At 31.1% G+C, this 13609-nt stretch overlaps 1 protein-coding gene across 3 annotated transcripts; it reads right to left on the bottom strand.

Annotated features, from left to right (window-relative positions):
* Positions 1-5060: 5060 nt before the first annotated feature.
* On the bottom strand, positions 5061-10486 carry LOC136826885 (SET and MYND domain-containing protein 4-like). Of its 3 annotated transcripts, none has more exons than XM_067084417.1 (5): positions 10342-10486; positions 7662-8400; positions 7395-7516; positions 6382-6864; positions 5061-6083 (listed from the first exon to the last, which is right to left on the bottom strand). In XM_067084417.1, exons 2-5 carry the CDS (start codon positions 8389-8391, stop codon positions 5493-5495), a joined length of 1926 nt encoding a protein of 641 aa, XP_066940518.1. In that variant the 5' UTR covers positions 8392-8400; positions 10342-10486; the 3' UTR covers positions 5061-5492. The 3 variants fall into 3 exon arrangements, with proteins under 3 accessions (XP_066940518.1, XP_066940519.1, XP_066940520.1); XM_067084418.1 differs by having other exon boundaries at positions 10364-10481; XM_067084419.1 differs by having other exon boundaries at positions 9916-10376.
* Between the last annotated feature and the right edge of the window lie 3123 nt (positions 10487-13609).

A 13609-nucleotide genomic window follows, 5' to 3' on the forward strand; every position in this document is an offset into this window, starting at 1 on the left:
TATATCTATATATTATTATATATAAATTTGATCATATATATATATATAATATTTATATGTATATGTATATATATCGTACCGTAACGATATAACATCATAATCAAAATACATATAAATATATATATATATATATATAAGAACGGATATATATATGCAAACATATGTATATAAATAAATATATATATATATATATATATATAATATATTTATATATATATATATCCTATAGATATATGATATTTATATATATATTTAGAAAATGTATAATATATATAGATATATATATATTTTATACCGCGATATATTTTATATATATTATATATATATATATATATTTTCCGTGATTAGTCTAATTTATATATATATATAAATATTTATATATATATTTATATATATGCCTTGACACCGCTCATATATATATATATGGTCCGTCCGCACTATTTCTGTCCGCCCTCATATAAATATATGAGGCTAATTTAGCTGCAATATATATATATATTGATCATCCACCCTCCAATCATCAAATATTTATATATATATAATTTATATATATATATATATATTATATATTTATATATATATATATATAATATATATAATGCATATATTTATACATTATATAACACAGGCCACCACCGTATATATATATACATTAGTTTATATATATAATATATATATATATATATATATATATGATAAGTATATGCGCGCATTATATATAATATATAGAAAACGATTATATATTATAGAAATATATTTTGGATATTTTTATATGTATAATACCTTCTCTCCAATATTACCTCATATATATATAAAATATATATTATATCAAAAACCTATATATAATATATCATCTTAATATATATATATATATATATATACAGCGCAGTCTATATAAAATACACATACATATATATATATATCATCATCACACAAGATCAAGGCCTTGCATAATATATATATATATATACATACATACATATATATATATATATATATATTATATATATATATATATTATTAATATATATTTGGAGCAAGGAAATATATATTATATATTATATATATATTAGATATATATTATATATATATATTAATATATTATATATATATCATAAATATATATTATAAATATACATATATATATATATATATATATATGTATATATATATATATATATATATACATATATATAAATATATGTATATATATATGTATATACCCAAATATATATATATGCTGTATATACGTATATATATATATTCAGTATATATATATATTATATATGTCTTATATATATAATATATATATATATATATATATATATGTATATATATATGCAATGTATATATATATATAGGACATGTTTTATATATATATATATATATATCTGGAACTCTATATATAAGTATAAATATATATATATATATATATATATATATTCTATATAAACACCTCTATAAATATCTATATATATATTTCCTTATAGGGCTTTCTATCATTATATATATAAATATATTGTCACAGTTATGCAAGACTCTGGTTGAATAGGGAGGGATTGCTGCCTTTACCTTCAAGTTTTTTTTTGTTTTGACCATTCTTGGTGAGCTGCCGGTTTTCTCTGTCGTCAGTCGGGTCTAAATGGGCAGCGAAGGTAGCGGTAGGCTGTGGCAGCAGCAGCAGGAGTTTTTGGAGTCGACGTTGGTCGAGTTTTTGAGCAGCAATTGAGCACGCCTACGAAGAGCACGAGGTAGAGGTGGAGGAATCGGCGAGTAGTGGTGTGTATTGGTACTGATGACATTTTTTCCATCGGGGTATTCTGGGTTTATTTTGTCCACGTTGCAGCTGAGGGGCTGGTCTTGGTGCCCTGATGGAGGACTTATGTTTGGTTTTAAATCATGCTGCTGTTGTTTTATTTACCTTTATTTAAATTTTAAGCTACCTTGTTTAGAAATCGCTAATCGATTCCGTTTTAACTTTTTTTACTGGTTTTTTTATGCTTATGGAAAACCTTTTAAAGACCTGCCCTTTAAATATTTGTAAAAATAAATTAATTTTAAGCTTATTTTATTGTTTTTGTTGTTTTCTCTCCTTTGTTTGTTGAAATGCCGTCAATTGACAAACTCCTGAGTATATTAAAGAATTTGAGATTAACGACTCCACTGGGTCAATCATTTATATATATATATATATATATATACATATATATTCTATATATATAAGGCATACGCTGAATAGGGATTATATATATATATATTATATATATAAACTATTAAATTATATATTATATATATATATATATTGTATGTATATATTATATATATATATATATATATTATATATATATATATATATATATATATATATATATATATATATATATATATGTATAGGGCATATATATATATATATATTATAGATATATATATACATATATATATATATACATTTTATATATATACATATAGTTATTATCCATTCATGCAATACTGAAACTATATACATATATACATATATATATATACATAAATACATATATTAAGATTCAAATAAATACATGAAAAAATTTAACCTATTATACATATATACATAATATATATACATATATATATATATACATACATATATATACAAAACCATATATAATACAACTATATGGAAAAAATTCATACGGAATATATATAGTATAGGAATACATATATATATATGTATATATATATATATATATATATATAATGATATATATATATATATATCCATATATATATAAAACATGAAATATATACATATATATATACATATAATATTTATATATACATATATATACATATATATATACATATATATTATATACTATATATATATATATATATATATATATATTATAAATATATATATGTATACATATATATATATATATAAAGATATATATATATTATATACATATATATATAGATATATATAACATATATATATATATATATAGAGAGAGATATAGATATATATATATTATATACATATATATATACATATATATATATTTTTCTGTATATTATATATATATATCCCTATATACACACATATATACATATATATATATATATATATATATATATATATATATATTTATATATTATATATACATATATACATATAAAGTAGACATATGATTATACACATATAACACATATACACGGTATATGTTATACGCATATTACATTATACATATATACAAATTACATATATACGCAAACATTATACATATATTTATTATATATATTATATATTATTAAGATATATATATATATATATATATATATATATAGATATATGTATATATATATATATATATAAATATATATATATATATATATATATATACATAAATATATATATATGTATACATAAATATATATATATATATATACATGGTTAGTATATACTGTTTGGTATCTGTTGTATATTTATATATTGAAAATATATATATAATATATACATAAATATATACATTGCCTAGAAAAGTCATATATATATTTAAATGGTAAATACATTTTACATATACATACAATATATACACATAGATACATCATATATACTGCAATATATATATATACAAATAGCAGCTCATTTGGGGATACAAATATTATTATACGAACATATATATATATATAATATATATATTAATATACATATTTACCATAGTATACATATACATATACATAGGCATATACATATACATATGCAATCAACAAGAATACATCAATTATACATATATATATATATATATATATATATATATATATATATATATATATATATATATATATATTATATATACATAGTGAAATCCAGTTTTACATTTGTATGAAAATATATACATATATATATATCATGATATACATATATATATATATATATATACATATTCATGTATACATACATAAATTTAAACATACATATATGTTTTCAAATGTGCGCGCGCGCGTGCGCGCCCCCCCCCAAGACCATTTGGTTCTGAAACTAATATTTTAAAGCTCGAAAAATGTTTGTCGTTGTGCTTTGTACCGGGTATTTGAAAATTGAATAGTGTAGATATCATGATTACTGTTAACTGCAATGGTCACCTGGCTGATTATTGCATGGTAGTTATTCGTTGCTACTAAAAAATATTAAGTAAATTACAATAAACAAGATTAAAAAACAAAATTCTAGGAGCAACAAACTCCAAGTTTCATAGAAATAAGTGTTTGACACATGCAATTTATGATACCTTCAGTCATTGAGAGCTGAAGATAAAGGGAAGCTGGATTGGTAGTGTAAATATTAAGAGATCCCAAAAACAAATGAGATGAAGTAAGACTCTTTTGGCAAAACTTGGATAAATCACCACAATTGCACTATGAAGCAATTGTTAGAGGGGTTGAAAGACCGAATAAAGCAAAGTGCTGAAAATGGGTTGCAGTCAGTATGCCGCGATGTCTGGTACAAACACCCTCCAGTAATATGAGGTTCTGAAACTTTGGGTTCTGAAACTTTGGGTTCTGAAACTTTGGTAAAAAAAAAAAAAAAAAAAAATCTATCGAGGAAAATATTTCCTATAGTGAATCCATTGTATAACAATTCAACCACCGCCTTACTAAAATCCACCAGAAATTTGAACATCTACAAAAAATCTCAACCGGTCTGTGGTATAATTTAAGAGCACCGTGGTTCCCAAGGTTCAAAGCACCTACTTTTGTTTTCCAAAGTAATATATTAGTCCTGGTCTCAAGGAACTTACGGATTATTACAAACTCACTGTCCTACAGTAAGCCATTTCAGTTATCTGAAATCTTCAAATGTTTCCTTTATTGTGGAAAACTTTTGCAGTCAAAATATACTTAGATTATAATACGTATTAGAACGATTATAAAACATATTAGAATAATTCACAAGTGATACGAAATAACCCGTCTTCAATGAAAAAGTGATTTTTTAAGGTTTAATATAAAAACATTGTGCATTAATAAGCCTTGTGGTCGAGAACTATTAAAGATGAGGTGTAAGAAAAACATCTACCGTTTGCATGAATATGTATTTAAAATATTAGACTGATACCGTAAAAATTAAAGCTATCTTCATTTCACAAATCTGCAACGAAATTATCACCAGAATACCATTACTTTTGCAAATTGTATACATCGAATAAGTATCCCTTGTGACTGTACTGAATATTTACTTGCTACTACACAATATTTTTACGTTTTAAAATGGAAACCAAAGGAATCAAGATCTAAAAGTAAAATGGTAAAATAACAGGCAGTGACAAATATCGACTATCTTAGAAATACAGCACTAGCACATTAGTCAAGTGTTAAAAATGCTACATTTACATCGGGATAAAACTATCCTTTCAAAGAATGGGTTCATATATAAAAATGAACTAAAATCACAAAATCAATCTTCAAAGCACTTGAAGATGTCTAGTAAAAGTCAATCAATCACGGGCAAATTAACATCCATCTTCAAAGCATTTGAACAACATGTCTTGTAAAAATATTATGTGCTGACTGGGCATTTCCACATGCTTGTATATCAACTCAATTGCATCACACAGGAATGGAAAAGCCCTTTTAGGAAACTTCTTATCCCTGCACATGAAAGTTTCTAAACTAGAAGCTTCAAATGTGCTCTTGATGACATCATCCACCTCCCTTTTATATCGGCGAGTCACCTCGGCTCCTTTATTTTCACTGGCTCTCTGGCATTTGCTGCAAAGTCTCAGACTTCCCGGAAGTAATGCCTTACAAGAAAGGCATTTAAATCTCATGGTGGGTATTCTAGGGTGCAGTGGCCATTCCTTCACGCAAGCTTCACAAGAACAAGTAAAATGGTATTTTTCACATAATTTGTGTCTATTTTCACGTGCTTGTTTGTGGAACTCCTCAGTGTAAGCAATGGTGAGTTCCTCGCCAACTGCTACAGGCCTAATGGCGCGCATGATCAAATCGCGGCCAATTGTGTAATGTCTCATATTGGGATAGCAGGAGTGATTTATAAAGCTCAGAGCAGGAAAAACTCCAGACGCCACAGGTTCTCTCAGCTGAGGAAAAACAGAACGGTACAGTTAGGTTTTTACAGAAGGGATATTTTACTTTAGATAAATATATAAAAAAAATATTTAACTGAAAATCGTTAGGCAAGCTATTTTGGGAGCGCGGGAATCAGACATTAACATGTATTAGGGAAAATAATTCGTTCAAAGCCTAAATTTTGCGAATATTAGGTTTTACTTTAACAATAAAAAAAGTTATTATCAAGTTGATGCATGAGGGTTTGGGCTGTGAACATTAAAAAAGCAGCCACAATCAGCATTTTACTACTGTGTGCTAAAAACTTACTTTTACATCAAAAATCTGATATGGATTGAAATGAAGCTTTATTGCATTTGCCAGCAACACTGCGCCTGTCCTCAAAATCGCATTTTGGTCTGGCACAATAGGATCGCCATTCTTATCAACAAAAAACCTCTCACTTTGCAAAAGCAGCTTCATCAGGACAAAGCTAATCTGACACTGCAGAAACAGAAACTCAAACGAACTACGATCTTTATTAGTGCAAAGATGGTAAACTGCTCTGAAATCGGAGGAAATTTTAAAATTCATAGGGGCGTTGGTAGCCAAATGCTGGTTGTATAAATATTCTTCCTTCCTGAGATTCTCTATTAAATCACAAAATTCCGAGTAATTGCAAATCTTCAGCATCTTGATGGCCAAGTTCCTCTTCGTTAAATCTAATGCCATCAGTGTTGGAAGAATCTTACATTCAAGCCAATGGTCACCAGCAAGACACTTTGACCGACACTCCTCACCACAAAATACCACCTGTGAAATAAGTACTTGCGTAAAAAAGTTTTACTATCCACTTGCAGTGCTTTCAAACACACTACACTTCAAGACAGTGCGTATCAGCTGACTGAGGTAACCCAACTACTATCAGTCCTGAGAATACCGTCTTCATGAAAATGTACAACTAGAGATTTAATTTTTGCCATTGTTTTCCTGTAGAAGTTGCACCCGTTAAAAGAAGCTAAGTTACGTCTAGAAAACTGAACTACTCCTTACGGAAAAACAATTGATATTGTGGTCGTAACCATTACCTATGTATATTGTTGGATCCCATCATTTTGAGAATGATGAACTAAAATACAAGCATTATTCAGTGAATATGAGTGTCGACAAGGGAATCCTAAAAATTTTAGGCATTTTTAAAACTTTAAAAACAAATCCAAATCTTGGTACCGTTGACTAGTTATTAACTAAGGATTTGAGATTAAGAAAATAATTCAATGAAATCGTTGTACCACTTTCTGCTGTGCGTTTTACAATCCAAAATACAATGTGTAACAACTTACCTCAGTGCAGCCGGGGCACGGAAGCAAGAAAACACACCTCTTTACACAATAGGAGCAATACAGGTAACGCTTGTCGGGATCTATTCCAAGACAATATGCCGCCTCAATGCCGATGATTTCCCCTGCAACACAGGATAAAGGTTATATTAGAATAGTCATAACTTTGAGAATCATCCAGAACCATATTTAACAATTCACATGCAATTACTTCTGTCCACGTTAAATAGGATAATGGAAAAGTTCACTAACGAACAAACTAAGGCTTACCTGGCCGTAAATAGCCTGAAGCAACGAGACCTTTACCCTTACGAGGGACATTGCAAATCCTGACTTTTTTTGACATGTTGACACGAGATTTTATAAAAGGTTCCGAAACGCTTAGAAATGCTAGATATTCTGCTATGTCATCTGTTGAGGTCTTTTGGGAACTCGGCTTTGCAGATCCAGTTTCTTTCTCTTTCAAGTAAGCTAAACATTTTTCTTTCCTTTCGATAAGCTTTGTACCAAACTCCTTTGGATAGCCATACATAAAAGCCATATTAATATCTTCAATACAGTATTTGTACATTCCAAGATCATACAGCACAGCAGATCTATTCGAGTAACCAACAGCCAAGGATTTAAACTTTCCTTGTTCAGAAACATCATAAGTATCCGAAGTATCTTTCGCCTCCTTACTGGGTCTTTTAATAACTGGGTGAGGGGAATTTATTATAGACATATTGTAGCATGTGAGTGCTTGTTGTAAGTCCCTCCTGCCGAAGTGTGCATTCCCAGTTTGTCTGTGCATATTAGCTTTTTTATCACTTTTTTCTGATAAAACTAATTTTGGTGAAAGATGTGTATGGGATTCTTCTAAACTCCATATGTAAGAAAACAAATCCTGAAAACTCTTTAAACCGTGCACTTTGCTCTTGGCCAATAAAAGCTTCAGCGGATCTCCCTGAATATCTACAGCTACTTTCTGGACCAGATCTATGAAAGTGGCTTCCGCCATTTTGTTGATCTGGAAAAGGTTAATGAATGTTACTTTACACAGAAAAGCCAATAACTTTCATGTACTGAGTGCTAATATATAATATCCAAAGTATTCACAACATTGACAGCCTTGAAAAATTACCCTCATAAACACGTGAGGAAAATTAAAGGGCAATTTCGTATTAGATTCAAGGGCAATAATATAATGTTAAATATGCACCGTTATTGATAATTTTTTGTATGTTGACATTATAAGACCCTATAGTTTAAAAATGATTCACCTATAATAACCACGGACTGTGATCACGGACTGTGATTTTTGACAACTAAACACGAGACATTTATGAAAATGGTGTACAAAGGCATCACCTATATTTCAACAGACTGGCTGGGTAACTAGAACTAGTTTGACGTCAGAAGTTGGAGGTATTAAAATATGGCTAGAAAATTTAGAACATTCACAAACAAGGCGTTCGGAAGCTGAAAATCTCCACTGTGGATGAGCAGCCTCCAAAAGACATTTCCCTCCTGTTGTGTAGAACTGAAGGAATTTCTGGAAGCAAATACTATCTCCTAAAATCTAATCGCGTTTTGCGTATCACAAGGGACACCTTAAAAAAAAAAAGTAAAACCCATATGCATCCTTGCACTGTCTCGCTACCAAATAAATTCCTTGGTCCCAATCCAAATCCCTAATAAATTTTTGCCAGTTATAAGGGCTATGTTATGTAAAAGTTATGAAAAGCACAACTTAAGGCATAATTCCAACAAAGATCGACTAACAAACAAAACAAAAATTCAAGCCGCTTGGAGGTATAAGGTTCTTGTCCGAAAATAAATTTCTAAATCACATTTTAAGAATGTGTTAATACTATTAATCCAGTAATAAGGGCCCCTGTACTTGATGCATTTTTTGCTTCCCAATGTTTAAAGAATTTAACAGAACTACAAATGTCGCTGCCTACCCTTTAGTGGATATTGTTTATACCAAAATAAAGTCTAGGAGACTAGAAGGTGAACTAACAAGAGTTCAATGCAAGTCCTTGCAGCTATACCAAAGTCTGAGCCCCAAGTCAGGGAACATAAAATTTAATTAAAGTGCTGCTGAATGAATTTATTTCATAGATACTGAACAGTGGTACCTATACATTCTACAACTTTGCCTACTGGTCATGGGCAGTCGGGATATTTTCAAGAGATTTATCCATACCCTTTTGTGCCTAAACACCAGTTCATACAGAGCTGAACAGTTTATTACAGTCTGATTCGAAAGAGGTCAGAAACAAGTTGTCATCTGAACTGGTTATCACATTCCTTAACTTGCATTTATCTTTGGTCACTACACCACAGGGAGGGTTAGGTAGGAAGCAATGGCCCAAGGTGGATCGTGGATCAGGTAGAAGAATAGGTTGGATTCGTAAGTTAGGAGAAATTACTTACGAATGGTGACTATACGGATTTGATCAGGTTCGGCAGTAATCACAATGCACATTTTATTTATCTCGAAATACATGCTTGAAGATTGGAGACAAACAATGCTTACCTCGTACCCATTGAGGATACCTTAACTTGTCCGGATTAAACGGCATATGTTAAATATACTCTTGGTTGCATTAAACAGTACCAATTAAACATACTCTTGGTTGAATTAAACGGCATCAATAATTAATAAAATGAAGTGTTACGAACTTTGTAACAAGTAAACTAGAGTCCTACGTGGCTTTTAACGGCAGCCGTTGTCTTCACAGCTTACTTTGCCTTTAGATTTCCCATTAGCATATCTCCATTGACAACACATTCGACTAGGGCTCATGTACAATGACGGACCTCTTTTAACCTAACACAAACGTCTCATCTAAAAGTAATCATTAAGAAAACCAAAATCTATATCGTAAATGTTAACTAAATATTTGGAAAAGCACATTCAGATAGATACAGGAAGAAAAAAATATGTGGACAAAGAACTTGCCGTAATGTCTCCCCCAACAGACCTGATCGCCAACTAAGTTGAACTAACTGAAAAAAAACAACGTCTCAGAACCAGCTCTTTTCTCTTTCCTTTAAGAGAAGCTTGTTCGGGTGTAGCGGCTGTTTCTGATAACTGCCAGCTGCTTAACGATTGTCTGGTGCTCTAGAATCTTGAATTAGCACTTGAGATTTTCTAAGTACGCAGGTAACGGGAAATTATACAACAATTTGATGAGGAAACCAAGAACAATCAATTTCTCACTATATCCAGAGTCAATAAAGTCATTTAGATTAGATGATACGGATAACTGGTAAAAAGAAAAGAATACTTATATTTTTCTCGTTGTTTGGTTTAGTTTTTTAATAATAGCTTTTGTCCATGACGAGGCAGCGTTCTCTAAAATAATTAAGATGGATATGTTGCAGGATTTTCATCTCAGAACAGCGTTCTAAATTATCAACTACCGTTTGCAGAGACAGCAATAATAGCTTGATGATAACGTTTGTTTTTTCTGTGACATTAATTATTTGAAAGTCCCTTATAGCTTGAACACCGCTATTTCATTTCTTAATTAACCATTTATCTGTTAGCCGATTATCAGTCGTTCTTATTATTTAAGAAAATAATTTCCTAAGTTTTAAAGTGTTCCTATTCTATGATACTTTCTACAAAGATATTATGAGGCACAAACTGTGCAAATATCTTAACAGTGATCAAAATTGGCCTCGGTATATATAAATATATAAATATATATATATATATATATATATATATATATATATATATATATATATATCATATATATGTTAATATGTATATATATATATATATATATATATATATATATATATATATATATATATTTATATTGGGTTTGGCAGCTAAATTCTTTTGAAGGAATTGCTTAAATTACATTCTTGCCTGAAGGGCACTTAAAAAAACAACCAAATCTGTAATGAAATGTAACAAACAGAGATCACTTACCCAGTATATTACATTAAACAATAAAGTCAGTCGCCACTGAAAGCCAGCTGTAAATGGGTTGCTTAAATTACTTTATTCACACAGTGAGCAATGGGATAACTGAGGGCTGGGATGCAAGCCAGCCTGGCAAATTAAGTGATGCAATCACACCAAACAGTCAACACAACATAGGATGTCTGGGGTTAGTAAGGAGATTTACATGGATCAATTACACAAGGAAATAAATGTTGACTGGTGTGCAAGCCAGTAGGACAATTGGTAATTAAAGAAACATCATTTCAGGACATTTACATAACTTTCAAAATAGCATTCAAAATAATTATGAATCATAAGTGAAGAGCCTTGGCCCTATATTGACAGTCTTGCAAGAGACCAAGGGAGCCGAGGGCTTAGTGCAACAGAGTGAGTGCCTTTTTGAGGCAAGAATGGCAAGGTGGTGGTTGCAGAACAATAAAGGGGCGAAACAACATGGTACTTGATACATAAAGGACCCTATCAGTAGCGCTAATGTATCACTATGGAGTGAGATTTTAACTTTATGTTTTGGAAAGACATAAAGTTAAAATCCCTTACTTAATTCATGCAAAGAACAATAAATCATTTAGTTTATACGACAAGGAACACACAAATGCATAGTAGCAGGAGCTTAGTGGAATTATTTGTGGGTGGGGGTAGAGGAAAGGAAAAGGAAATAAGAAGTCTTAGTCTTAGGGATAGTATATTGGTACTCAGAAGTTAATTCACAGACACATACAGTGTCATCTTCCACATTGCACATACTTTGCAATGAAGGGCAGCATTGATTGGTCCTTCCTCAATAACTGAATGGGTGTTTCTACCCTTTTTAATACTAGTGGCTTTAGAGATAAGGGGTTAGTAAGGTCTCCTCCCAGAGAGACCAGGCGCACGTCTGCATGGATAGGAGATTAGCTGTAGACTGTCTGTTTTTCACATCCATGAGGGCTTGGCAGAGCTGAAAAGGGCTCGACTCTCCCCTGGGATAACACGTGTACTGGAAGTGGTTCTAAGACCAGTAAATAGCTCAAGGCATGATTAGAGTTGTAAGTCACCTCTATAACAAGGGGGCATAAAGGCCAACTATCATTTAGATGTCCTTGTTCCCACTGGCTAGGGCCTGAGTTGACCTTTTCCAAAAGCCCATCCCAAAAACTCTCCTCTTGTAGGGTGGTCTGTAGCCCAATCCCTGGATCCTAGTCTAACTATCTTATCCACAGGAATTCCTTCCTTATGGACTCTTGCAATAGAGTTGGTGGATTAATATTTACGACAGCTCCCCGCTTTAAGTAGGCCCTCCACTCACTTTTTGGCATGAAGGTCTGTATAAGAAGAGAAGCACCGGCCTTTATGATTTTTCCTTTCCTTCTCTCCCTTTACTAGAGGTTTTGTCTATGCAATGCAGGTAAATTAAGGGGACACACCTAACTTCTAGGGAGAAAGGTGACTTTACTAGTTGGCTTACCTTAAAAAATCCTAACACTACTCAAACGTGTCTACTGATATTTAATATTCTTTCATTTATGACAATCAAAATACATTCCTAATAAGTATCAATTTCCCATTAATGATACATGAGATTAATTGCTGTAGCACCCATTCAATTGACAATGAACTATCTACATACATCAAGTTTATAAAGCACAAATTTCTTACTTCTATGACAAGTGTAAACCAGAAAGGTTAATAAATGCAACTCAGTGTATCAATGGCTAGGATGTGTCCTTCAGTTTGCGAGGTTAAAGGACAAGTCTTAACTCATATATCTTATCTAACATAAGTAATATAACACAATGAGAGGTACCCAAACAACCTCCTCTGGATTTTTGGTGCCTGGTATACACTTAACTCAAATGAAGCAATGTGCCAAAGCATGCCAGGAGCATACTAGCTCTAATATATGGCCAATACTTCATCATTACTTGATTAACAAAATTCTTTCTATTAGTAGGTTACTCCTGCTAATTACATGATCTTGTCTAGGATGTGAGGTATGAGGTTACCTAAGCAGAGATCACTCAGAGTACCTCCTCTGGGTAGGTGCCAGGATCACCCTGTGATGGAAAAAGGCACTGTGCCAGTGAGACACGAGTGCCAAGGAGAGCTTGTGGCTCTCATTTGGCTAATTGGATTTCTTCCACCCCTTCTTCTTCTTAAGGTTCCTCCAAGGTCTATCTACGACAGCCCTAGGAGGTGATGAGGAAAACGACTCTGGGGAATGACCAGAAGTGCTGTTAGGAGCGAAGTCAGGAGTAACCTTAGAGGCTAC

The sequence above is a fragment of the Macrobrachium rosenbergii genome, chromosome 41 (genome assembly GCF_040412425.1).
Source record: "Macrobrachium rosenbergii isolate ZJJX-2024 chromosome 41, ASM4041242v1, whole genome shotgun sequence".
NCBI lineage: Eukaryota > Metazoa > Arthropoda > Malacostraca > Decapoda > Palaemonidae > Macrobrachium > Macrobrachium rosenbergii.